The 27,867-nt window shown below is 47.1% G+C and overlaps 1 protein-coding gene across 2 annotated transcripts; it reads left to right on the forward strand.

Annotated features, from left to right (window-relative positions):
* Nucleotides 1-27,738, forward strand: LOC106995287 (vacuolar fusion protein CCZ1 homolog B). 2 transcript variants are annotated; one of them, XM_077996129.1, is made up of 15 exons: nucleotides 1-198; nucleotides 1,467-1,564; nucleotides 1,657-1,750; nucleotides 2,042-2,119; nucleotides 2,825-2,872; nucleotides 3,836-3,919; nucleotides 6,294-6,469; nucleotides 11,780-11,861; nucleotides 13,461-13,522; nucleotides 14,452-14,563; nucleotides 21,085-21,118; nucleotides 22,061-22,178; nucleotides 25,152-25,310; nucleotides 25,616-25,743; nucleotides 27,397-27,738. In XM_077996129.1, the coding sequence occupies exons 1-15, from the start codon at nucleotides 79-81 to the stop codon at nucleotides 27,450-27,452; spliced, it is 1,449 nt and encodes a 482-aa protein (XP_077852255.1). In that variant the 5' UTR covers nucleotides 1-78; the 3' UTR covers nucleotides 27,453-27,738. The 2 variants fall into 2 exon arrangements, with proteins under 2 accessions (XP_077852255.1, XP_077852256.1); XM_077996130.1 differs by lacking the exons at nucleotides 13,461-13,522; nucleotides 14,452-14,563.
* The last annotated feature ends 129 nt before the right edge of the window (nucleotides 27,739-27,867 follow it).

Consider the following 27,867-nt stretch of genomic DNA (forward strand, 5'->3'; position numbering starts at 1 on the left):
GGAAGTGCGGTGTCCTGGCAGGTGGCTGTTGTCTGTGGGCCGACCGTGGGAGGCTCCCGAGGTGGGGGCCGGGTCGGGATGGCTGCAGCGGCGGCCGGGGCCGGGAGCGGGCCCTGGGCTGCCCAGGAGAAGCAGTTCCCGCCCGCGCTGCTGAGTTTCTTCATCTACAACCCGCGCTTCGGGCCGCGAGAAGGAGAGGTATGCGGAGTGGGCGGCGCGCGGGGTCAACGGGCCCGAGGGGCGGGCGGTGTCGGTGCCCCCGGGGAGGCGGTCCTGTGGTTCTGCCCACCTCGAGCGGCACAGACCTAGCCTGCGTTGCGTCAGGTGCGAGTCCGAGCCAGGGACTGCGGCGGGGACCTGACAGCAGGCAGGGACCGCTTCAGGTCCTGGGTCGATGCCTGTCTATGGAATAAAGCCCTGTCGGGTCTGTCACTCCACACCCCAGGTTGAGGCTGTTTGCGCTTTGCTTTGCGTCACTTCTGGGAAACAAACATTGAACTTGGCTTTGTTAAGTGGTTAGTCTCCAGCTAGAAGCGTGGAAGCAGAGTGGCAGACGCTAGCCCTCAAGCGATGCAAGCTTGGAGGACCCTGTAAAAGTTTTCTGCCAAATGAGAGAGAGAGAGAGAGAGAGAGAGAGAGAGAGAGAGAGAGACAGAGACAGAGAGAGACAGACTGTAATCCCAGCACTTCCGGAGGCCGAGATAGGACGATTGCTTGAGGCCAGGAGTTCCAGACCAGCCTGGGCAACATAGGAAGATCCCCATCTCTTACTCACCCCCGCAAAAAAAAAAATCGAAAAATGAGCCAGGAGTGGTGGAACGCACCTGAGTTCCAGCTACTCAGGAGGCTGAGGCCAGAGGATCGCTTGAGCCCGAGTGGTTGAGGCTGCAGGAGAGCTGTAATTGCGCCACTGCACTACAGCCTGGGCCACAGAGACCACATCTCCAGAAAAAGAAAAAAAAACTTGTTAGTTCAAATGCCTGGGACCTGGCTGGATTTAATTTTCAGGGAGCTGTGTGTCTGTAGATGTGCACACCTTTATTTCTTACAAGCATTGGTGTATTACAAATTAGCACTAGGAAAGAAATCTAGAGACTGAGTTTTCATAGAAATTACCTGGTGCTGCTTCAGATATAACGTGACTTATTGAATATCGAAACTGCCTTTCTGGCTGGTGGGCAGTATTTGCACATGACGAGATAATTCCTGTTTTTCTTATTATTTTTAGTAATAGAGACGAGGTCTCACTGTGTTGCCCAGGCTGGTCTGGAACTCCTGAGCTCAAGTGATCCTCCCGCCTCGAGCTCTCAGAGTGCTAGAATTACAATACCTGTGTTTCTAAAACTGGTCTTTGTTTTGTTTTGTCATTAGCATGTGTGACACAAGAGGTCGACATTGAACTTAGCGTTTTCAGTAGCTAAGATGAAATGTTTATATTAATGTGCTTCTGTTTCTTCATGTTTCAGGAGGAAAATAAGATTTTATTTTATCATCCAAATGAGGTAGAAAAGAATGAAAAGATTAGAAATGTCGGATTGTGTGAAGCTATTGTACAGTTCACAAGGTAATACCTTTAAGTGTGCCTTTTAGAGTTCAGTGAATTCTTAAAACTTCTGCTGGAGAATTGTCCCAAACGTATTTTTTTAACCTTTGTAGGACCTTTAGCCCATCAAAACCTGCAAAATCTTTACATACCCAGAAGAATAGACAGTTCTTCAATGAACCAGAAGAACATTTCTGGATGGTCATGGTATTTACATACACAGTGTATCTTTCTGAAATTGTACGGTGAAGTTATGGGTGATCTTTACTATTCAGAGTTTGGGAAAGTTCTCTGGCTATTGCGTCCAAGTAACATTAAAATAAAATTGGTTGTAATTTTAAAATCAAGTTCTTCCTATTTGCTTTATTTGTTCTTGGGGCTGTTTTAAGAAGTTGTGTTTCTGGTGCTATAGCATGTTCAAAGTTTTTAAATTAAGGCAAAATAAAAACCATGGTATAATGAATTCATTGTATAATTTCAGTTTATCAAACTTTGCAGGTTGTTCGGAATCCTATAATTGAAAAACAGAGTAAAGATGGAAAACCAGTTATTGAATATCAAGAGGAGGAGTTGTTGGTAATGTGTCATTATTTATTTATTTTAAATGTATTACTGAGTATGTTGAATCCCTCAATTGGTCGTATTGAAACTCGGTGGCTTTTGCGGAAGTTTCTCGGGGTATATAGCAAAGGTTTATGTTTATCGTTTACATGAGCACAGTCTTTTTAAAATGTATATGTACCCTATCTCACTAATACCTTCTGCTCTTCATCTACATTGAAAGCCCTCCTAAAGTAAGGCTTACTAAGTCACAAATTAGAATTTAAACACTTCTGGCTGGGAACAGTGGCTCACACCTGTAATCCTAGTACTTTGGGAAGCCGAGGCGGGCAGATCACTTGAGGTCAGGGGTTCAAGACCAGTCTGGCCAATATGGCGGAACCCTGTCTCTACTAAAACTATAAAAATTGGCCAGGAATGGTGGCGCACACCTGTCATCCCGGCTACTCAGGAGGCTGAGGCAGGAGAATCACTTCAACCAGGGAAGCAAAGGTTGCAGTGAGCTGAGACTGCACCACTGCGCTCCAGCCTAGACAACAGAGTGAGACTCCATCTCACAAAAGAAAAAAAAAGTAAACACTTTTTCAGCACACAACTATTGTGGGACCAAGTTGATAAACATTATACCGTTTGGCCAAGAGTCAGTGTAGCTTTGCCATCTCTCCAATAGACATTGTTTTCCCTCGAATTGAGATCTGTGCTGTGTTTTTGTGTCTGCAGGACAAGGTTTATAGTTCAGTGCTACAGCAGTGCTACAGCATGTACAAGGTAAGCCTGGCATTCGTTTTGAACCGAGAGTCCAACCAGTTACCCCTGTTTATATAGGCTCCAGGGTTGTTTATATAGGCTCCAGGGTTGTTTAAAGAGAAATGTTTCAGTGACTGCAAAGTGACTGTATATTTCTCTTAGAGAAGAAAATAATGAGGCCTTGGAAACAGGTAGTGAGGTTTATGCCCACATTTATTCAGGGAGTATTGAACTCCCTTCTGTCTCTCAGCCTCAGAGTGGGAATGTGTCCCCACTGATGAAAACGTGTGTCTCTGTCCTCAAGGAACGTACAGAATGCAGATAATTTTATGATTTAAACATTCCAGTGAGGCAGGGCACAGTGTATCACACCTGTAATCTCAGCATTCTGGGAGGCTGAAGTGGGAGGATTGCTTGAGCCCAGGAGTTCAGGACCAGTCTGGGCAATATAGCAAGACCCCATCTCTACAAAAAATGTTTGTACAAGTTAGTCAGGTGTTATGGTGCATACCTGTAGTCCCAGCTACTTGGGAGGCTGAGGTGGGAGGATCACTTGAGCCTGGGAGGTCGAGGCTGCAGTGAACTATGATTGCGCCACTGCACTCCAGCCTGAGTGATAGAACAAGATTCTGTCTCAAAAAAAAAAAGGATAAAAATGGTGATTCCGTTCATTGAAAGAAAACTGAAAAATAAAAATTTGGGTGATATTATTTATATAAATTGAAACTTCAGGGTGAGTTGAAATTTTTGAAAGATGCCCAGAGCAATTAGGCAGTTTCATATATAAGACAGCATCACTTAACAGTATTTTTTTGTAACTTATATTTTTAACTCAGCTTTTCTCATGTAAATATTTTTTCTGTTGAAAAGAACTGGGAGATTTAATGAGCTGAATTAATAATCTAAAGGAAAAAAAGAACTTGTTCTGCTGAAAAAGTGAGCATAGGAAATCGATTTTTTTTTCTGCCGTCTTTTACCTCATAGCTTTTTAATGGAACATTTCTGAAAGCCATGGAAGATGGAGGCGTCGAGCTTCTGAAAGAAAGATTAGAGAAATTCTTCCATCGGGTAAGTACTTTGAATTTAATTTATAACTTTAGTGAGCATTCAGCAGATTTTTAGAGAAATATGGACAGACAAGTTCGTTTCTTACGTACAAAAAACCCAGAACTTGAAAGTGGCAAAGAGCCTGAGACAGACCGTCGTAAAACTGGAGCAGCGAGGAGGCGCGTGAGGCGAGGAAACGCGTGAGGCGTGCACTCTGGACCCTCCCTCCAGCTGTAAGGCAGAGCTTCCTGCGTTTCCCCGGGGCTCTTAAAGAGTCCTGGAGTCATCTTCGGCCTCCTTGTGTTTTACCTGCATCTGTCCTGGGCTTACTCAACAGCCGTCTTTTGTGTGAGGGATCAGTTGATCTTTTGTGTGATGGATTGGTTGATACGGAAAACGTGATTATTGGAGTTGCACATTGTTAGGGATGGGCTCTGTTTACTGAACAGGCATAAGCTGTGTTGCTGCAGGAAGAGTTACTGAGTTACTGGCTGTGGGACTGTGTCAGATGAGCCATTAGGGACTTGTGTCCCAAGTGCTGTTCTTCCATTGTGATTGAATTTTGCATATTTCACCCGACCTTGTCAAGCTCAGTTTATCTTTTTTTCAAAAGGAAACAAAAAAAGAGGGTCTTGTCCTGTCTGTTTTGCCCAGGCTGGTCTCAAGCAATCTTCCCTCCTCGGCCTCCCAAAGTGCTGGGGTTAAAGGCATGAGCCAACTCGCCCAGTCCAGTTTCCCTTGAAGAAACAATTCTCAATTTATTTTCTTCTGAAAATACCTTCTGTGTCTATTGTTGAGTTCAACTTTTCTCTCTAAAACAGCTTTCATAGCTATTTTCGAATTTTTTGTTTCTCTGAATTACTTCTTTGTTTTGTCATTTTAATGACCACAATTATCCACTCGCATATTATCTCCTGGTTTCTGTTCTTGTCCTCATTTCTCTCTTACACGTCAACATATGGATACAACTGTTGTCCTGACTACGTATCATTTAGACGCGATTTTAGTTAAGATGGCACTCTTGTCTGGGCGTGGTGGCTCACGCCTGTAATCCCAGCACTTTGGGAGGCCGAGGCAGGCAGATCATGAGGTCGTGAGTTCAAGACCAGTCTGGCCAACATGGTGAAATCTCGCCTCTACTAAAAATACAGAAAAACTGGCTGGGCGTGGTGGCACACGCCTGTAATCCCAGCTGTTCTGGAGGCTGAGGCAGGAGAATCGCTTGAACCCAGGAGGCAGAGGTTGCAGTGAGCTGAGATCGCACCACTTCACTCCAGCCTGGGCAACAGAGCAGGACTCCATCTCAGGGGGGAAAAAAGATGGTACTGTCTGTAGTATTAATGGATAGATCCCTCATTAGGTTAATCTAATTTGAAGGGCACTACTATAAGGAATTAAATACTTTTTCTTTTTTTTTTTTTTTTTGAGACAGTCTCACTCTTGTCACCCAGACTGGAGTGCAGTGTGTGATCTTGGCTCACTGCAACCTTCGTCTCCCAAGTTCAAGTGATTCTCCTGTCTCAGCCTCCCAAGTAGTTGGGATTACAGGCTACCACGCCCAGCTAATTTTGTATTTTTAGTAGAGACGGGGTTTTGCCATGTTGGCCAGGCTGTTCTCAAACTCCTGACCTCGAATGATCTGCCTGTCTTGGCCTCCCAAAGTGCTGGGATTACAGGCATGAGCCACCACACCCAGCCAAGAATTAAATACTTTAAAGTGCTAGCTGGGCACAGTGGCTCATGCCTGTTCCCAGTGCTTTGGGACACCTAGACATGAGAATCACAGAGGCTGAAAGTTCAAGACCAGCCTGGGCAACATAGCAAGACCCTGTCTATACCCCCCAAAAAAAACAAAAAAATTTTGGGCCAGGCACGGTGGCTCACACCTGTAATCTCAGCACTTCGGGAGGCCGAGGTGGGTGGATCACGAGGTCAGGAGATCAAGACCATCCTGGCCAACATGGTGAAACCCTGTCTCTACTAAAAAATACAAAAAAATAGCCGGACGTGGTAGCAGGTGCCTGTAGTCGCAGCTACTCAGGAGGCTGAGGCAGGAGAATGGTGTGAACCTGGGAGGCGGAGCTTGCAGTGAGCCGAGATTGCGCCACTGCACTCCAGCCTGGGCGACAGAGTGAGACTCCATCTCAAAAAATTTAACTTTAAAAAGAGGTAAAACACAATACTGAATAAACATTAACTAGATATGTTTGAACTTTGTATCTTGGAATTGGTACTGAGTTCACACTCGGTTACCCATGTTTTTGCCATGGCCTCATTGTTGCGCTGTTTGCTAGTGTGTAATTGTACCATAAATATGAGTCTGACATAAGATTATCAAGGAGCATTATATTCAGTGTACTCTTAGTAAATTTTATGCCTTACTTTTTTTCCACAGTATTTGCAAACGCTACATTTGCAGTCATGTGACCTACTTGACATTTTTGGTGGAATCAGCTTCTTCCCATTGGATAAAATGACTTATTTGAAAATCCAGTCCTTTATTAATAGAATGGAGGAAAGCCTGAGTATAGTCAAATACACTGCGTTTCTCTATAATGATCAGCTCATCTGGTAGGTACACCCCGAGGCATGGTATTAAAAGAAAAAATTGAGATAATAAAAACAGCAGTGACTGGATTGATGGCAGGTTGTCAAACAGGAACTTGTAGGGGGAGGCTGGGTAGGAAGCATCTTCATAGATATTGTCAAAATAAAGCAGTGATTATTTAAAGCAGAACTAGGGTGATTTGGGTTAAAATTTCCAAGCAGAGGAGTTTAAAACTGGTTGCATGAAAGATGAAAGGCGGGCCGGGCGCGGTGGCTCACGCCTGTAATCCCAGCACTTTGGGAGGCCGAGGCGGGCGGATCACGAGGTCAGGAGATCGAGACCATCCTGGCTAACACAGTGAAACCCCGTCTCTACTAAAAAAAATACAAAAAACAAGCTGGGCATGGTGGCGGGCACCTGTAGGCCCAGCTACTCGGGAGGCTGAGGCAGGAGAATGGCGGGAATCCGGGAGGCGGAGCTTGCAGTGAGCCGAGATCGCGCCACTGCCCTCCAGCCTGGGCGACAGAGCGAGACTCCGTCTCAAAAAAAAAAAAAGAAAGATGAAAGCCTGGGTACAGTAGCTCATTAGCACTTTGGGAGGCCAAGTCGGGCAGATCACTTGAGGTCAGGAGTTTGAGACCAGCCTGGCCAACATGGGGAAACCCTGTCTCTACCCAAAATACAAAACTTAGCCGGGCGCATTAGCACATGCCTGTAATCGCAGCTACTCGGGAGGCTGAGGCAGGAGAATCGCTTGAACCCGGGAGGCAGAGGTTATAGTGAGCCGAGATAGCGCCACTACTCCAGCCTGGCAACAGAGAGAGACTCAGTATCCAAAAAAAAAAAAACAGAGAAAATGTTCCTGTCAAGTAAGGTTTAGGAATCCTATTTTTCTTTTGGAGTTTTTTCCGAAATGACAAATGTGAGAAGCGGAATTTTTGTAGCTTTTTTTTTTTTTTTTTTTTTTTTTCCTTATAGTGACGGGGTTTATTGTGTTGGCCGGGCTGGTCTCAAGCTCTTGGCCTCAGCTATCCACCCGCCTCGGCCTCCCAAAGCGCTGGGATTACAGGCATGAGCCACTGCACCTGCTTTCTTTTAAAGAAGCTACTGTTCTTTTTTTAAATCTAAGAAATCCAAAGTGTTATACAAACCAGGAAGTTACCTGCTATCGTCAAACTGTTTGTGTCCTGCAGTAGGAACAAGGTGGTCACAAGACTGCCCAGCATACGTGACCCCTGAGAGCTGGATGGCAACCGAGGCCGCGCACTTTTGGCCTAGAGTAGGTGGACAGAAGCCGTGGAGGCGTAGCAGGGAGTGGCCGGCCCTCCCACAGCTGTTCCAGGACCCTCAGGTTTTATGTTCCCATTGACTATAGCCCACTTCCTTTTTTTTTTTTTTTTTTTTTTTTGAGACAGAGTCTCACTCTCTTGCCCAGGCCGGAGTACAATGGCACGATCTTGCTTGGCTCACTGCAACCTCCACCTCCTGGGTTCAAGCGATTCTCCTGCCTCAGTCTCCTGAGTAGCTGGGATTACAGGCACGTGCCACCATGCTCAGCTGTTTTGTATTTTTAGTAGAGGCGGGGTTTCACCATGTTGGCCAGGCTGGTCTTAAACTCCTGACCTCAGGTGATTTGCCTGGATTGGCCACCCAAAGTGCCGTGATTACAGGTGTGAACCTCCGCACCTGGCCTAGCCCCGTTTCTTAGTTAGGGGTGTGGCCATATTTTACTACTATAACGTGAGGTCAGCTAATAGAAAAGGCCAAATTAGTTCCCCTGAAATTTACCTTCCCTGCCAAAATCTTGTAGCTCAATTTTAAGGAGAGAAACAAGTTACTGTAAAGAAATTTGAATCCAGTTAATAAACAACTTGGTGGGTTTCCACATGAACTTTGTTATCTCCTAGGAAGACAACACAAATTTCTGGTGAAAACCCACCTACTTTTTTTTTGAGATGGAGTCGCTTTCTGTTGCCCAGGCTGGAGTGCAGTGGCATGATCGATCTTGGCTTGCTGCAACCCCTGCCTCCTGGGTTCAAGCAATTCTGCCTCAGCCTCCTGAGCAGCTGGGATTATAGGTGCGTACCACAACACCCAGCTAATTTTTTTGTGGAGATGGAGTTTCACCGTGTGCCAGGCTGGTCTCGAACTCCTGACCTCAGGTGATCCGCCTGCCTCAGCCTCCCAAAGTGCTGGGATTACAGGTGTGAGCCACCGTGCCCAGCCTCCACCTATTTTTTAATTTGACAAATTGTTTATGGGGCAACCTTCTGCTGTACTGACTCTGCTGTAGTTGTTTTCTGTGTGATACGCACACGATGTTAGTAAAGTGAAATACTGCCGTGGAATGTAGGAGATGGGAGGATAGTTGTGCTCCTGTAGCATCAGATCTGCAGAGGGAGTGGCTCCTCCCCAGATGAAAATGACAGGAGGTACTTGCAAGTGACATGCATCCACGGTGATAGGGAGATGTAGTGTGACAAGCCGGAATCCAGCAGCAGTGGCCCATGGCCTTGTCTCCACCGAAAAGAGAAGAGCAGCTGAGATTCTGATCTCTGGGACAGACACAAGCCCTGCTGTGGGTGCAACCTCCTGAGAGTGAGGAAGAACGAAAGAGCAGAGGGTCCTCCAGGAGCTCATTCTGGGAGACGCTGGAGCCAGAGTGACTAGCAGCGTTGGCCCTTGGAAGCCTGGAGTCACAGGACAATCTGGTGCCCAGCTCCGGGGATCCTGCTGGCATTGTCATCTTGGAATAGCATCCGAGGGGTAGAGCAGGGCACAGCTCTGGTGGCTGCACAGAACTGTTCTGTTGTCCTCTCCCCCACGAGCACACTGGAGGTGTCAGTCCCAGGAAGTAGCAACAAAAAGAACCTTCAAGAAAAACAGCATGTTACTCCAGTTGCGATCGCTTCCACCTGTCATCCCAGCACTCTGGGAGGCTGAGGCAGGAGGATCACCTGAGACCAGGAGTTGAAGACCAGCCTGGGCAACAAAAAAAAAAAAGCTGAGCACTGTGGTGCGCACTTGACAGTCCCAGCTACAGAGACTACAGAGGTTGAGGCCGGAGAATCACTTGAGCCTGGAAATTTGAGGTTGCAGTGAGCTATGATAGCACCACTGTACTCCAGCCTGGGTGACAGAGCAAGACCCTAAGAAAAAAACAGCACGTTTTGACGGAATTGCTCATTTAAATGCTAAGAAAGACTTAAACCAGGTGCGGTGGCACATACCTATGGTCCCAGCTACTGGGGAGGAGGAGGCAGAAGGATCGCTTGAGCCAGGAGTTACTTGGAGACCAGCCTGGACAATATAATGAGGCTCTGTCTCCACCAAAAAGGGGGAAATAAAAGAATTTGTCACAAGCAGAGTAAATATTACCCTTATGTATTTACTTAGTATATTGTTTTGATTTTTTTTTTTTGAGACAGAGTCTCACTTGCTCGGTCGCCCAGGCTACAGTGCCATGGCGTGATCTCAGCTCACTTCAACCTCCGCCTCCCAGGTTCAAGCGATTCTCATGCCTCAGTCTCCCAAGTAGCTGGGATTAGAGGCGCGTGCTATCAGTCCTAGCAAAATTTTGTATTTTTTAGTAGAGCCGGTGTTTCGCCATGTTGGCCAGGCTGGTGTTGAACTCCTGACCTCAGGTGATCTGCCCACCTTGGCCTCCCAAAACCTGCTGGGATTACAGGTGTGAGCCACCGCGCCTGGGCACCTTCAGGATATTTCAGTGATCTTGAATAGAAAACCCCCAGATCCAGCCTCACTGTCTGTCTGTCTCTCTCCTTTTAAAAAACTGATTCCAGAGTCATGCCTGCTAGTTTCTCTGTGCTTTCTCCACGTGCTGCTCCTTCCTGCCTCATTTCAGATTAGACGGTTTGCCTGAAGCTTGTTTTTCTCCTCCTCCTCCTTTTTCTACACCAAGATGCGGAGAATTAAAATCCATGTACATTTCTGAGACCTAGGATCACGTTCCCTGTCTACAGCACACCCACATTTTCCCGGGGGACTAGGGGAGAGATTGTGGGGTTACCGTAAAACCCAGGAAGCTAAGAGACATCTGCTGCTAAAATGAAACAGTGTGGCTTTGGAGGTTTCCTGCATAATCCTACATGGAATTCAACCAGTCCGATCCCTTGTGACTTTTTATCTCAAATGGCTTGTAAAATACAAGACTACGTAGGAGTAGCCTTTTGCAGGTCAGGATGAAGTTCCAGTGCCTGGACTCCAGTTTAACTCTTTGCCTTCCTGAACTTCGCAGTCAGGAGGTGAGCCTCTTGATATAATGTTAAAGAAAAAAGCACCGGTAGTCGCAGCTACTCAGGACGCTGAGGTGGGAGGTTCGCTTGAGCCTAGGAATCGGAGGCTGCAGCGAGCTGTGGGCGCACCACTGTAATCCAGCCTGGGCGACAGACGAGACTCATCTCTTGAAAACTGAAAAAAGATGAGGCCAGGCACAGTGGCTCACATACGTAATCCCAGCACTTTAGGAGGCTGAGGCAGGAGCACTGCTTGAGTCCAGGAGTTTGAAACTAACTTGGCAACATAGCAAGACGCCCATCTCTACATAAAGTAGAAAAATTAGCTGGGCGTGGTGGTGCACGCCTGTAGTCCCAGTCTGGAGGCTGAGATGGGAGGACCACTTGAGCCCTGGAGGCTGAGGCTGCAGTGAGCTGTGATCGCACCACTGCACCCGGCCTGGGTGACAGAGCAAGATGTTGTCTCAAAAAAAAATTTTTTTTAATAAAAAATGAGCTTTATCCAGAGCTTAAAATTTTTTGGAGAAGTTTGACAAAGTATACCACATAAATTCAGATTTACCTCAGTGCTAAGAATTATGTTAGGGAAAAGGAAACTCATTTTGATCTCAGGTAGAAAAATAGATTGTTTTGAGTTTTATGTAGCTTTAGACTTTAAAAAGTTAGAATTTATTCTGTGTCACTAAAAATGACTTGAAAAAAAATTTTTTTTTTTTTTGAGGCAGAGTCTCGCTCTGTCTCCCAGGCTGGAGTGCAGTGGCGCGATCTCGGCTCACTGCAAGCTCCGCCTCCCGGGTTCCCGCCATTCTCCTGCCTCAGCCTCCCGAGTAGCTGGGCCTACAGGCGCCGCCACCACGCCCGGCTAATTTTTTTGTATTTTTAGTGGAGACGGGGTTTCATTGTGTTAGCCAGGATGGTCTCGATCTCCTGACCTCGTGATCCGCCCGCCTCGGCCTCCCAAAGTGCTGGGATTACAGGCTTGAGCCACCGCTTTTTTTTAAATGAACTTTATCACAGCAGTGGAAAGACGGAAGACAATTCCAAAACGTTTAACCCAGTGCTTTTCTGATGTTCCAGGAGTGGATTAGAACAAGACGACATGAGAATTTTATACAAATACCTTACCACCTCCCTTTTTCCAAGGCACATGGAGCCTGAGGTATGATGGGGACCATCGCTGCACACACTTACTCACATCCAGGGACACAGAGGGGGCGGGTGGAGTGCGATGGTGGTGCGTGAGAGCGTTTCTGATCATTGCTGATGTATATTTTGTCTTAGTGTGATATTTATGTCGTTGTGTATCAGTTAGCACAGAAAACCACATGCAGCTCTCCAGTGTGTGACATTCAGATGTGATACAGAAAGCATCGTTTTGTGTGGGTGCGTTGGTTTTTTGTGTGTGTTTTTGGTTTTTTTTTGAGACGGAGTCTCGAACTTTTGCCAGGGGTGGAGAGGTTCAAGCGACTCTCCTTGCCTCGGCCTCACAAGTAGCTGGGATTTACAGGCGCCTGCCAACACGCCCAGCTAATTTTTTTGTATTTTTAGTAGAGACGGGTTTCACCATGTTGGCCAGGCTGGTCTCGAACTCCTGACCTCTTGATCTGCCCACCTTGGCCTCCCAAAGTGCTGGGATTACAGGCATTAGCTACCGCCCCCAGTCCAGAAAGCATGTTTTTAAGAGGAGTGAGTCATTGAGTAGAGGAAAAATTGGATTTTATTTTTCTTTTAATTTATATATTTTATTTATTTATTGAGACAGAGTTTTGTTCTTATCGCCCAGGCTGGAGTGCAATGATGCAATCTCCGCTCACTGCAACTCCACCTCCTGGATTCAAACAATTCTCCTGCCTTAGGCTCCCAAATAGCTGAGATTACAGGTGTCTGCCACCATGCCCAGCTAATTTTTGTATTTTTAGTAGAGATGGGGTTCCACCATGTTGGCCAGGCTGGTCTCGAACTCCTGATCTCAGGTGATTCACCCTCCTCAGCCTCCCAAAGTGCTGTGATTACAGGCGTGAGCTGCCGCTCCTGGCCGAAAAATTGGATTTTGGATCGGGTTCTAGGAACCTTTAAAATGCCAGTGATCTTTAAAACAGTCGACCTGTGTCGTCTTCTCCTCTATCAACATGAGACCTAATTTTCAGTAGATGTCTTAGTGCCGACCTGGCTTTCCACTCTAGTACTGAAATTTCCCGGTTTTCCCAGAGAACTTGTAAATGATATTATTGTGTTCTCCTGAAAGTATTTTCAGAGCTTAACACACAAAAATCATTGGGCTCAGCTGAACTCACTCTCTCCGCTTGTTCGTTCCTTCCCTCTTGTCCTCCCTCTTTTTTTTTTTTTTTTTTTTTTTTTTTTTTTTTTTTTTGAGACAAGGTCTCACTGCGTTGACTCGTCTGGTCTCAAACTCCTGGGCTCAAGTAATCTGCCTGCCTCGGCCTCCCAAAGTGCTGGGATTATAGGCATGAGCCACCTCACCTGGCCAAAAATTGAAAACCTAGCCGGGTGTGGTCACATATGCCTGTATCTTGAGGCTGAGGTGGGAGGATTGCTTGAGCTCAGGAGTTCAAGGCTACAGTGAGTCATTATTATGCCGCACTGCATTCCAGCCTGGGCAACAGAACAAGATCCTGTCTCTAAAAGAAAAAGACAAATAGTATGGAACCAACTAGTAGATAATGAATGCTGTTTTTCAAAGCTTGGAAAATAAATAAAAAGTCTGATAAGTCATTCTCAACATTAAATTTATTTGCAGTTAGCAGGAAGGGATTCTCCAATAAGAGCAGAAATGCCAGGAAATCTTCAGCACTATGGAAGGTAGGACTTCTGTTCTTTGATTTAAGATACTGGGTTTTCTTTCTTCCTTTTCCTTTATTTTTTTCTTGACTCAGAGTCTGGCTGTGTTACCCAGCCTGGAGTGCAGTGGCAAGATCTCAGCTCACTGCAACCTCTGCCTCCCAGGCTGAAGCAATTCTCATGCCTCAGCCTCCCCAGTAGCTGGAACTACAGGCACAAGCCACTATGCCTGGCTAATTCATTTTGTATTTTTAGTAGAGACATGGTTTCATCATGTTGGCCTGGCTGGTCTTGAACTCCTGACTTCAAGTGATCTACCTACCTTGGCCTCCCAAAGTGCTGGGATTACAGGTGTGAGCCACCATGCCTGGCCTATTATCTTTTTGGTAAAGATAATATGAACATTGAAATATCTTTGTGCCATCTGATTGACAGTAACCAACAAGGAAAGTTTATGTTTCCAATGAGTTAAAACTTACTTTAGCATACCCCGCCAATTTTTTTTTTTTTTTTTTTTTTTTTGAGATGGAGTGTCTGTCGCCCAGGCTGGAGTGTGGAGTGCAGTGGCACAACCTCAGCTCACTGTAGACTCTGCCTCCCGGGTTCAAGCAATTCCCCTGCCTCAGCCTCTAGAGTGGCTGGGATTGCAGGTGCCCACCACCACGCCGAGCTAATTTTTGTATTTTTAGTAGAGACAAGGTTTTGCCATGTTGGCCAGGCTGCTCTTGAACTCCTGACTTCAGGTGATCCACCCACCTCGGCCTCCCAAAGTGCTGGGGTTATAGGCGTGAGCCACCAGGCCCGGCCAGCGTATTCTGATACGGTGTTATCCAAATAGCACCTGGCATCGAAAGCAACTGGTGAATATTAAGCAGGGATGTGTTCTGTTTCTAGATTCCTGATTCTAATTCACCTCATTGAATCAAGCCATGTCTGTTCTTGCTTTTAAGATTTCTTACCGGACCCTTGAACCTTAATGATCCGGATGCAAAATGCAGATTCCCCAAAATTTTTGTAAATACAGATGACGCTTATGAAGAGCTCCATTTAATTGTTTATAAGGTAACAACTTTTTTCCCTCCAGCGTTACTGATTAATACTGAAGTCGATCTTTCTTGTACGTGTACACGAGTGCGTATGCAAACCTCTTAAATGTTTCTTGGAAAAGATGTTGGAAGTTCTGATTATGGTAAAACTCAAAATGGGTGTTCTTCTAGAGTAGTAAGTTTATTTTCAGCTCCTTTTAAACAGTTTTATTATTAGTGAAAGAGGAACTGTTTAAGATGGTGATTCATAAACGTGTGAAGTCCCACGTGCTCTCAAACCAAAGGCTGTCAGAGGTTGGTGCTGCCTGTTCTCGAAATGGCTCTAGATGGGGGCCGTGGCCACGTGTCTGTGCATGTTGCTTTTGCTCTGATTTTAAGGCTATGGGCTTGCTAATTCCATAAGGATCGTATTTGTTTCTGTCAGGACATCATCTTGTAAGGATATGTACTCAGGTTGTGTTTCTAATTAAAGGCAGTTTTTGGTTCAAGAAAGAAGTCGAGCATGCGTATGTGCTTCTCTTCTTTCCTGCCTGAGGCTGCGGAGAAGTTTTCATTAATAAAGGCTCAGAAATGATGCTGTTGGGGAACAGGAAGGAGCGGGGTGTGTCAGGATGAGGGAGTCCTGTCCGTCTCTGGAAGGTAGACGGGACTTGTCAGCCACGCCTGATGGAGGGCGGTGCCGGAACAGGCCTGGAATACGAGTGGCAACCCTGTGCTAAGGCAAAGGACCCACAGCCCTGCGGAAGCCCAGAGAAGCTCCTGACTTGGAGGAGGGGTCACCTGAGTTGTCAGAGTGGGGACTGGGCCTGGAAAGGTGGGGAAGTGAAGTGAAGTGTGGCAGAGAGGCCAGTCAGCCTCCCCTTCCCCGATCCTTACACAGATAGGCCCGTGGCTGAGCATCCATCCCTGGCTGACAAGTGAGGGTCTGTTTAAAGAAAGGAAACAGTCTGAAGAGACCCCGAGTGGCTAACGTGGATGTCTGCCCCTGAGAATGAGGCCCTGCTCATTCTGGCATTTCTGTCTCCCAGACGGAACTGAGACCTTCATCCTACTCTGAGTGAAGCCTGGTGAGCCTTCTCGTTCCCTCATTGTTAAATATGGCTGCAAAAACAAAAGTAGAGGTCTCAAAAGAAACAAAAATGATTCCGAGGACAGACAAGAACTTTAAAAAATTAGTATCCACTAATTAGAAGAGTTGTATCTATTAATAAAAAATTGAAATGGGCCAGGTGCAGTCCCAGCACTTTGGGAGGCCAAGGTGGGAGGATCACTTGAGGCCAGGAGTTGGGAGGCCAGCCTGGGCAACATAGTAAGACCCTGTGTCGACAGAAAAATGTTTAGAAATTAGCCAGGCGTGGTGGTGCTCGTCTGTAGTCCCAGCTGCTCAGGAGGCTGAGGCAGGAGAACCACTTGAGCCCAAGAGTTGGAAGCTGCAGTGAGCTATGATCACACCACTGCATTCTTGCCTGGGTGACAGAGTGAAACTCTGTCTCAAAAATAATGAAACTGGCATCAACAGTTTCATATCTAGCACCAGACATTATGTGACAGTGGAAGAGAGACTTTCAGAGTTCTGAGAGAAAATGAATTTGAGCATAGAGTTCTTTGCCACGCCAAGCTGTCAACCACAGATGAGACAAAAGGAAGACATTATCCCAGGCACGGTGGCTTACGCCTGTAATCCCAACACTTTGGGAGGCCGAGGTGGGCTGATCACCTGAGGTCTGGAGTTCGAGACCAGCCTGGCCAACATGGGGAAACCCTGTCTCTACTAAAAATACAAAAAATTAGCCGGGCATGGTGGCACACGCCTGTAATCCCAGCTACTCTGGAGGCTGAGGCAGGAGAATCACTTGTACCCGGGAGGTAGAGGTTGCAGTGAGCTGAGATTACGCCACTGCACTCTAGTCTGGGCAACAGAGCAGGACTCTGTCTCAAAAAAAAAAAAAAAAAAAAGTTAAATATGAAAAGCCTCAAAAAGTTGACCCTCATGCACCCTTCCTCAGGGTGTCACACAGGGTCATCTGTCAGCAGAATAAGTGAACAAACCAGGAAAGAACAGTTGGGAATCCAGAGCAGTAGTTCTCACGCATGAGACGGTACAAGGAAATCTTGGGGTGATCAGGCTCTTAAGGTCTGCTGGCAACACCCCAACCCCAGCACCTCTGTGACCGAGCAGGAGGAGGGAGGGCTCCAGGGTTCAAGCCGCCAAAATAAAAAGATGTTTCGTTCATCACGTGGCGTGCTTGAGAGTCAAAGTTGGGCTGTGACAGAGGCAGGGAAGGGGAGATTCCAGGAAGAGCCTACAAAAAGATGTGGTCGAAAAAGCAAACCAGGCCGGGCACGGTGGCTCAAGCCTGTAATCCCAGCACTTTGGGAGGCCGAGGCGGGCGGATCACGAGGTCAGGAGATCGAGACCATCCTGGCTAACCCGGTGAAACTCCGTCTCTACTAAAAAATACAAAAAAAAAAAAAAAAAAAAAAACTAGCCGGGCGAGGTGGTGGGCGCCTGTAGTCCCAGCTGCTCGGGAGGCTGAGGCAGGAGAATGGCGTGAACCCGGGAGGCGGAGCTTGCAGTGAGCTGAGATCTGGCCACTGCACTCCAGCCTGGGCGACAGAGCAAGACTCGGTCTCAAAAAAAAAAAAAAAAAAAAGAAAAAAAAAAAAGAAAAAGCAAACCAAAATGTTGGAGGTGTAATTTAGAGCAGGAATTGGAGTAGGAAGAATGTCCATTTGTGGATCAGGCGAAAATTCGAGACCCCATCTCAAGAAAAAAATCATTCCCCTTTGAATGACCCAGGTAATGACTCTGAAATCTCCATAAGCCTGGTGTGTAATATGCTGTTGATTGCATTTCTGTTTTTAGAGTCAATCTATAGACATAATTTGGGGCGTGATAATGGGATTGTCGCTGTGTTAAAGGGTCCTTAATCTTTTTCTTAATGACTTTGAGATACAGCGCACGCACCGTACAACTCACCTTTGTACACTTAAAATGTACAATTTAGTGATTTCTAGTTGCAAAGTTCATGAGTCTCCAAGACCATCCTCACTTCTGACACCAGCTGCGAGTTTGGGAGTCTCCATGACCACCTTTAGGGTAAGAGTTCACTAGAAGTACTACAGGACTCAGAAAAGGCTTTCTACAGCAGTACGCCCAAGGCAAAGGCCATGTGTTCCAGAACCCCCAGGGGGTGCCTGAAACCAGGGACAGTACCAAACCCTTCACATACTGTATTTTTCCTGTACATACATGCCTGTGATAATGTTTAATTTATACATATTCAGTACAGTAAGAGATTAATAGCAATAATAAGGCCGGGCACAGTGGCTCACACCTGTAATCCCAGCACTTTGGGAGGCCGAGGCAGGCAGATCACTTGAGGCCAGGAACTTGAGACCAGCCTGGCCAGCATGGTGAAACCCTGCCTCTACTACAAATATAAAACTCAGCCAGGCATGATGGCATGCACATGTAATCCGAGTTACTCAGGAGGCTGAGTCAGGAGAATCACTTGAACCTGGGAGACGGAGGTTGCAGTGAACCAAGATAGTGCCATTGTACTCCAGCCTGGACAACAGAGTGAGACCCCATCTCACAAAAAGTAATAGTAATCATGATTGGACAATAACAATACACTGCAATAAAAGTAATGAGAATGTGGTTTTCTTCCCCCTTACCACAGTATTTTATTACACTGTCCCTCACGTGACCGAAACCATGGGAAGCAAAACCAGGGATAAGGAAGAATATACGCACAGCTGTGGTTTATTATGGTGAAAGAAGAATACAGGTTAAAATCAGCCCGGGGAAGAGGCACATGGGGCAGGGCCCAGGAACCACCAATGGAAGGACTCCATTTGCTTTAGGTTTGTTTGTTTTTTTGGGTTTCTAGATTTTTGGTTTTTGGTTTTTGTTTTTGAGATGGAGTCCCGCTCCGGTGTGAGCTTCCGGCTGTCCTCTCCCACTGGGGTCATGCGGACAGCACAGTGCCTGTTTCCCCATCGAGGATGTATGGCAGTCTCTATGGAGTGCTGCCATCCAGGGAAGCTCACCTGAGCCTCGAGATCCAGAGTTTTTACTGGGGATTGGCCACAGAGACACAGCTGGCCCTGTGTGACCCGCCTTAGTCTCCAGCCCTCCAGAGGTGGAGCGGGTGCTGTACGGGCTTGGGCTGTAAGGGATATTGGCCTGTAGTTTTGTTTTCTTGTGATATCTTTGGGCAATGCTGGCCCGATAGAATGTGTTGGGAAGTGTTCCCTCCTATTTTTTTGGAAGACAGTGAAGCACTGGTGTTAATTCTTCTTTCCATGTTTCATAGAATTCACAGTCAAGCTCTCTGCATCTGGGCTTTTCTTTGTGGGAAGTTTTAAAGTTAATTAACTGTGCGTAGCATTCCATTATTGGAACACTAAGCTTGTGGGAGTTATTTATATACTGCTGAAGGTCATCGCCAAGGTCTCATTTTTCACAGAAAAGATTTACAACCTCCAGCATAAATGGGTTAATCTCTTTACTTGTTAGAGGTTTATTTTGATTTTGTTTCTTCTTGAGTCAGCTTTGGTAGTTTGTGTCTTTCTAGGAATTTGTCCGCTTCAGTTTGATTTGATTTGTCGGCACGTGGGTTTTCATGGTATTACAGGTAAAGCCAGATATTCCTTCATTTTTCCTGTAAAGTCAGTAGTGATGTCTCCTCTTTCATTCCTGGTTTTAGTAATTTGAGTCTTCTCTGTTTGTTTCTTGTTCTACAGTCTAGCTGAAGGTTCTTCATACTTCTGGAATCTTCACAAGAAAAAAGGAAAAGGTTTTCAATGTTGGTCTTTTCACAGAACTAACTTTTGGTTTCATTTATTTTCTCTATGATTTTTCTCTATCGAGTTTGTTTCTGCTCTCATCTTTTAATATTTCCTTCCATTTGCTTTAGGTTTCTTTGTTGTTTTTTTTGAGACAGTCCCACTCTGTCACCCAGGCTGGAGTGCACTGGCACAGTCTCGGCTCACTGCAACCTCTGCTTTCCAGGTTCACACGATTCTCTTGCCTCAGCCTCCTGAGTAGCTGGGATTATAGGCGCACACTACCACGCCCAGCTAATTTTTTTGTACTTTTAGTAGAGACGGGGTTTCGCCATGTTAGGCTGGTCTCAAACTCCTGACCTCAGGTGATCCACCTGCCTCCGCCTCCCAAAATGCTGGGATTACAGGTGTGAGCCACCGCACCCGGCCCCACTTGCTTTAGGTTTAGTTGACTCCTTTGTCCAGGATCTTAAGACGAAAGGTCAGGTCACTGATTTGAGATCTTTCATCTCTGAGACAGGATCTCGCTCTCGGAAGTGGGAAGAGGTACTGGGGCAGGTGGGAATGTGATTTCAGGAGCGGAGGCCTGTGGCTGGTGGAAGGCGACCAGCGGAGGAAATAGAATGGCTGTAAACCGTAGAGGAGGAGGGGGGAAGGCAGATAAGAGGTCACACGCGTCATGACATGAGCAGGAAGTCAATACGATGTCTAAAGAGGATACGCTAAAGAGTTAGGATAAGCCCGTTGTCTAATAACAGTTTAAAGTGGTTGCCAGGGAGGAGAGCTCAGAGAAGGAAGTCTGTGGCTTTCATCGTCAGGCTTGATCGGCTTGATGTTCTATTGAGCCTTTTTTTTTTTTTGGAGACAGAGTCTCGCTCTGTCGCCCAGCCTGGAGTGCAGTGGCGTGATCTCAGCTCACTGCAAGCTCCGCCTCCCAGGTTCACGCCATTCTCCTGCCTCAGCCTCCCGAGTAGCTGGGACTACAGGCGCCCGCCACCACGCCCGGCTAATTTTTTTGTATTTTTTAGTAGAGACGGGGTTTCACCATGTTAGCCAGGATGGTCTCGATCTCCTGACCTCGTGATCCACCTGCCTCGGCCTCCGAAAGTGCTGGGATTACAGGCTTGAGCCACCGCGCCCGGCCTGTTGAGCCTTTTTTAACCATAATTGCTTTGATAGATGTTAAACATTTTTGGTTATCGGTGGTCCTGGTTGTTGTAGGTTGCTATGTCTAATGTCATAACTGCAATTATTTGCTATAATAAAGTGAGACAAGATGATATCCATTTACTGTCTTTGTAAACTTGTGTCAGTGGAAATTGTCAAAGAATAATTGACAGTTTCTGCCAATTCTCTCTCTGGAATATACACAGAGAGACGAAAACCGTGAGCCCCTAAGTCCCCATCACACAAGTGAATAAGATTCTGGTTTTGTTGCCTCTCCGTGTTGTGTTGTTGGGTTTGCAAGAGCATTTTAAGTCCTCACGTCAGTCCCGGACACTTCCCTGTGCTCTCTGATGAGGATGTCTGTGGTCACCTCCCCACAGGCACCGTCACACCTGACAAGGTGCACAGCGCTCCTCTCGCATCACGGAATGGGCAGCCTGCGTCCAGATGGCTCTGGTTGACTGAAAAACATCTTTTTACCATTGATTTGTCCCTGTCGACTTTGAACAGATTGTGATTATATGAAAGTCTCCTTTTTTCTACCGTTTCATAACCTTAGGTTTGTTCTCTTCCCAGGCCATGAGTGCGGCTGTGTGCTTTATGATTGACGGTGGGTACGCGCCTTCGTCTCATTTCAGCCTGACTAGGCTTTTTGTACTTTGCTGCGTCCTGTTCTTATATGTTTTGGGGGTTTCAGTTGTTTGGGGGTTTTTTGTTTGAGACGGGGTTTCACTCTTGGAGCACAGTGGCACGATCGTAGCTCACTGTAGCCTCGACCTCCTGCGTTTAAGTGATCTTCCCATCTGGGCCTCCCGGGTCGCTGGGACCTGCCAGCCCACACGGCCGCACCCAGCTAATGTTGTTGTTGTTGTTTAGACAGGGTCTCGCTGTGTTGGCCAGGCTAGTGTCAAACTCCTGGGCTCAAGTGATCCCCCCACCTTAGCCTCCCAAAGTGCTGGGATTTCGGGCGGGAACCCCCACACCCAGCCCATTAAATGATAAATGTGTTGTTGTCAGCAATGTAGAGGCATAGAGAGGAGCCTGTTCCCCATCTGGGACCCCCCTGGCTCCTGAACTAGCCATTGCTCGTATTTTTTAAGTCCTAGTCGTCCCACTAGTCAGCAGAATGTGGGCATCTTTCTGTGCCCCGCCGACCGCGAGCTGGAGACAGCGGTGGCACCTCTCCCGGGGGGCTCTGAGGATGGAATGAGGTCGTGTGTGCGAAGCACCAAACAGCACCTGGCCCGTGAGTGCTGTGGAATGTTTGTTAAATAAACACACGACCTTCTGAGGCGTTTCTGGGGTCGGCAGCCGTTTACCACCCCACAGGGTGCACCTCAGTCACCGTTCCACAGTGAGAGGTCTTTGCCTTTTTCCATCTGAAACGTAAGCGGTTTTCCATCTTCTGTTTCTCTTGTATTTGAGGAGCAGGAGGGGCCTGAGCGTTTCATCGTTTGCTTTCCCAGATCAGTGACGTTTTCGTTTGAATACAGTTGTTCAGCATCGGACAGTCACATGAATCTTACCGGTTTGTTTTGTCATGACTTGCCAGCCTCTATCCAGCCAACGCTGGATTTTTGCCGAAGACTGGACAGCGTCGTCGGGCCCCAGCTCACGGTGCTGGCCTCTGACATCTGCGAGCAGTTTAACATCAACAAGAGGATGTCTGGGTTTGTACTTGGCTTTCTGTTCACGTTCACGCATTGAGCGGCTTTTAAAACACGCGTAGTTTTACTTACAGATGTGGGTGGTGGTAACAGTCCTGTGCTCTCGTGGAATCTAGAGAACGGTGATACGTGCCATTCAGGCCTGTCGGAAAGGGTCCTGGGGAAGCCGACCTGAGTTTTTCTGCCCCGTGATGGCAGCTGGGGCTGGGTCTTCTGTTAAATACCTTCTCTCAGCTCCCTGCTGATTGGAACATCCCATTTCACTGGCCCAGATGGTTACGTTCACATGGGCAGTAGTCAGCATGGTTTTGGTGTGCGCAGACTGAAAGCATTTTGCCTCTCGTTGTGTGAAAATGTGTAGGGGAAACTGGCTGGGATGTGGGGCATTGGGCCTGGGTACTCAATGTGGCAGCCTGAAGGGTCTACACTGAGTAGGAGAGGCAGGATTCGCTCCTCTAACTCTCTAGACACTGAAACGTCCTTGAATTCTTCCTCCCTAGCTTTTGAGACAAAGTCTCACTCTGTCACCCAGGCTGGAGTATGCAGTGTCCTGATCTCAGCTCACTGCAGCCTCCGCCTCCCAGGTTCAAGCGATTCTCATGCCTCAGCCTTTCGAGTAGCTGGGATTATAGGCATGTACCACCATGCTGGGCTAATTTTTATATTTTTAGTAGAGACAGGGTTTCACCATGTTAGCCAGGTTGGTCTTGATCTCCTGACCTCAAGTGATCCAGCCACCTCAGCCTTGCAAAGTGCTGGGATTACAATTGTGAGCCACAGCACCCGGCCTTCCCTATCTTTTCTCAATATAAAACAGTTATTATAAAGTGAAAAGTGAGGTCATGGAAAGCCCTTTGCGAAGTTGAGTCCTGCTTTTAAATGGGCTCTCTACACATTGGAGAAGTTACTAAAATGCTGTGCATTTCTGCATAAGCTCATGTTCTTAGTGTTCATACGTTGTTGTTTTGGGTTTTCTTTGAGATGGAATCTCACTCGGTCGCCCAGGCTGGAGTGCAATGGCACGATCTTGGCTCACTGCAACCTCCACCCTCCCAGGCTCAAGTGATTCTCCTGCCTCAGCCTCCAGAGTAGCTGGGTGCCATCATGCCTAGGTAATTTTTTATTTTTGTAGAGATGGGGTTTTGCCATGTTGGCCAGGCTGGTCTTGAACTCCTGACCTCAGGTGATCCACCCACCTCGACCTTCCAAAGTGCTGGGATTACAGGCATGAGCCACCACGCCTGGCCAGTAGCTTACACGTTGACAGTGCTACTGAATCATTGAATTCTTTGGCCATGAAAATACCAGGTTTTCCTTTGTGAAGGAGGCATAAGTGAGTTAAATCGATTTGGATCACGCAGGTTATCAACTAACAGATGGAAAGTGACAAAGTGTAGTGACCATAGAGAACGTGTCACCTGTTGTTTTTGTTTTTTTGTGGGTTTTTGGAGACAGGGTCTCCTGCTGTCGCCCAGGCTGGAGTGCAGTGGCGCAATCATGGCTCACTGCAGCCTTGACCTCCCACGCTCTAAGTGATCCTCCCACCTCAGCCTCCCGGCTGTAGAGCTAGGACTAGAGGTGTGGGCCACCACGCCGGGCTAATTTTTATATTTTTTGGTAGAGACAGGGTTTTGCTGTGTTGCCCAGGCTGGTCTTGAACTACTGGGCTCAGGCAATCCTCCCTCCTTGGCCTCCCAAAGTGCTGGGATTACGGGCGTGAGCCACCGCTCCTGGCCCCACAGAGTGTTTTGAGGCTAGAAGCTTACACCCGATTTAAGTTCCTTGTCTATGCAGACGACTAAATTTGCAACTCTTTCCAGTTTTTCCTGTCATTGTACTTTCCTCAGCCTCAGGGAGCTACTGAAAACAAAATCTGGTTTTATAAGAAGTTTCTTTTCATGTTCCTGGAAACTAAATCCTCCACGTTCTTTCTTTGCCTAGATGTAGAGTATTTCAGTAGTACCCCACTTGTCCGGAGGTCGGATTTCCGGCACCCCCAGCCCTCCAGAACATGGCTGCGAACCCCGAAGCAAGCAGAGGCGGCTTCTGAGCCCGGGGCGGGGCTGTGCTCGGCTCCATCCCAGGCCCAGGGTGCGCATTGAGGGTGCAGGGAGGGGAGGGGAGGGGCCCTGGGAGGGGTGAGGCTCAGCTTTTCCCACTAGGTCCCGGAGGAGGTCACAGACGCTGACCTGGGAGGCAGTGTCACAGCATTGTCTAGTCAGTTTAGGAAATAAAAAGGTATATCCCATTTAAAATGTTCATTAGACTGCAGTGGAAAAGGCGACTGTGTTTTATGATGATTTCCACTGGGGATGATAGGAGGAAAAGCTTTGTTACATACATATTGTCGTAGGCTTCGGTCACGAGGCAGGTTCACTTCCACAGGACGCTCCTTCCCCGCACTGGGGGAGGAATGAGATGTTACTCTCCTAACGCAGGGTCGGCAGCCTTTTTCGGTAAAGGACCAAATAAGAAGCATTTCAGACGTCCCGGGCTGTATGTAGATGTATGTGTTACAACTACTCAGCTGTCATTTTGACAGGAAAGCAGACAATACATGAACGTGTGGCGATGGCGATGCTCCCGTGAAACTTTGTTTAGAAAAAGAGGGCTGGGCCGGGCGCGGGCACTCAAGCCTGTAATCCCTGCACTTTGGGAGGCCAGGGCGGGCGGATCACAAGGTCAGGAGATCAAGACCATCCTGGCCAACATGGTGAAACCCTGTCTCTACTAAAAATACAAAACTTACCCGGGCATGGTGGGAGGCACCTGTAATCCCAGCTACTCAGGAGGCTGAGGCAGGAGAATCGCTTGAACCCAGGAGGTGGAGATTGCAGTGAGCCGAGATTGCGTCACTGCACTCCAGCCTGGGTGACAGTAAGACTCCATCTCAAAAAGATTGTAAAAAAGAATCTAGTTGTATTGTTTGGTTATATCCATCCAGGGTATTACCATCTTTGTGACATGTTTGTACAGGTCTGAGAAAGAACCCCAGTTTAAGTTTATTTACTTCAACCACATGAATCTGGCCGAGAAGAGCACAGTTCACATGAGGAAAACGCCCAGTGTGTCACTCACTTCCGTGCACCCGGATTTAATGAAGATTCTCGGTGACATCAACAGTGACTTCACCAGGTGATTCCAGCCACTTCTCCAATCAGGTGTCCCCTTTCTAAGAAAAAAGACATGGAAAGTCCCTTCAAAGCCAAATGACCCAGAGCTCTTTCCATGGGGTTCAAGCTTGAACCACCTTCATGGGCGCCACTTCCAGACACACACTTGGGAGCCCCTAAGTCACCGGTTCCCTCGCCCAGGACTCCCTGAGCCTTTTAAATGCCACGTGCGCCCGTTCCATTTCCTGTTCTCGTTTTGGAATGCTTGCTTTCCCCGTCTAGCCATGTGAATAACGAACGGCGCGTTCTGAAACTCTTCTCTTGCAGAGTGGATGAGGATGAGGAGATCATCGTGAAGGCCATGAGTGATTACTGGGTTGTTGGAAAGAAGTCTGATCGGCGGGAGCTCTATGTTATTTTGAATCAAAAAAATGCAAACCTGATTGAAGTAAACGGTAAGTAGGATTTGGTATTTCAGGAGAATTTTAATGCTGCTGATATGGAAAAGTTGTTTTTTCACTGTATTAAACCTGGTTAAAAAATAGAAACATGAGAAATAGAACAAATGTCTGCTGAGATTGTAAGCAGGTGCCTCTCAACATTTTCAACATTTGGTCCCTTTTCTCTTTCTTGGAAAACTGACGGGACTTTCCTGTAGCACAGGAAACTTGACAGTGGCCCAAAGAAAATTATTTTCTACAATCTAAAAAATAATAATAATAATAACTTTACTGTGCATTAAGAAATGTCCCCTTTTTGGAGACAGGGTCTCACTTTGTCACACAGGCTGGAGTGCAGTGGTGCAATCATAGTTCACCACAGCCTCCAACTCCTAGGCTCAAGCAGTCCTCCCACCTCAGCCTCTCGAGTAGCTGAGCCCACAGGCATGTGTCACCATACCCGCTAATTTATTTTATTTATTTATTTTTTTTGAGACGGAGTCTTGGTCTGTTGCCCAGGCTGGGCTCAAACTCCAAGCCTCAAGCGATCCTCCGGCCTCCCAAAGAGCTGGGATTACAGGCGGGAGCCACCTTGCCCAGCCCCAAATGTTCTTTTTTAATATCCTGTGATATAAACGTATCTTTTGTAGGGAGAAGCTGCCAGGTTCATGGGGCCGTTTACAACGATCCCTCTGAACACCGGCAGCATGATAAGGCATTTTCTCCTGCCCTCCCACCAAAGTGGCCAGCCGTGCCCACCGCACGGGGTGACCCGGCAGCTGCTCTGCTGACAGCTCGGCTGCCCTGGAGAGAGGGGACCGCACCGCGGCAGAGCTGCCCCCTTGGGCGATGCCCCACATGTACACTGTGTGGAAATTCAGTGTAAGCGTCTTTTTTCCCCTTGTATCTTCTCGGGCATACTACATTTTTCTATTATTAACACTTGCATTAGTAATTGTGTGCATTAGAAACATCAGTTAATACAAGCCTGATCCAAACTGAATTCAATAAGACCAAAATCCCGACACGTCTGCGGGGCGCTGGGTCTGCAGCTCAGGGGCGCTGTCAGTTTCTCTGTTGTTCCATCAGTTCTCCCAGGATGACGACAGCACCAGCCTCGTGCTTCTAACCCCCTCCCCGGGTGTCCTGGGCACTTTGCCTGCAGTTCCTCAGGCTGGGCAGCAGTGTTATATGCTCAGAACTACTGAGGCCTGGTAGCTTTCTTAGGTGGTTTTCTCCCGTCTTGTTAACATTTCTTGGCTGGGCACAGTGGTTCATGCCTGCAGTCCAGCACTTTGGGAGGCCAAGGTGGGTGGATCACCTGAGGTTAGGAGTTCAAGACCAGCCTGGCGAAACCCTGTCTCTACCCAAAAATACAAAAATTAGCCGGGCGTGGTGGTGTGCACCTGTCGTCCCAGCTACCTGGGAGGTGGAGGCTGCAATGAGCCAAGATCACACCAGATCACACCACTACACTCCAGCCTGGGTGACAGAGCAAAACTCTGTCTCAAAAAAAAAAAAAATTCTTGCCTAGTCTTCTGGGATTTAAGGTCAAAATCAATGCAAATATCTATTGCTAATTTTACCCAAGAAGAATTTAATTATATGTCACATAACCTTTTAAGTGGCTGCCACTTCCTTCCTCACTGTTGTCTGTCGGTTTTGCAGAAGAGGTCAAGAAACTCTGTGCAACGCAGTTCAACAACATCTTCTTCTTGGATTGACTGACGGCTCACCGAAAGCGTATTTAAAAGACACTCGGCAAACATTTGGGCATATGCAAGTTACTGGTCATATGACGGACTGCATTCAGGACAAGGGAAAAGCAATACTTGCTTTGAAGAATCACATTTCTACTCAGTCTCCTGATCTCCTGAGGTTTTTAGATTTTAAATATTTATGTGGAATTAATTAAAGGTAGTTGAGTATATCTCTATCATTCCATTCTTTTGACATTATGTGAATATTTTACTGGAAAATAAGATTAATAAATTGTTAAAGTTTTTAAAATTCTGGTTTTATGTTGAGTCTCCTGCTGCCTATTTGTAGATTACACCAGCCACCAGGTCCGTGACCCAGGCTGGAATACAGTGGCTCACGGCACCCTCAATCTGCAATCCTCCCGCCTCAGCCTCCCAA

Source organism: Macaca mulatta, chromosome 3 (genome assembly GCF_049350105.2).
Source record: "Macaca mulatta isolate MMU2019108-1 chromosome 3, T2T-MMU8v2.0, whole genome shotgun sequence".
Classification (NCBI taxonomy): Eukaryota; Metazoa; Chordata; class Mammalia; order Primates; family Cercopithecidae; genus Macaca; species Macaca mulatta.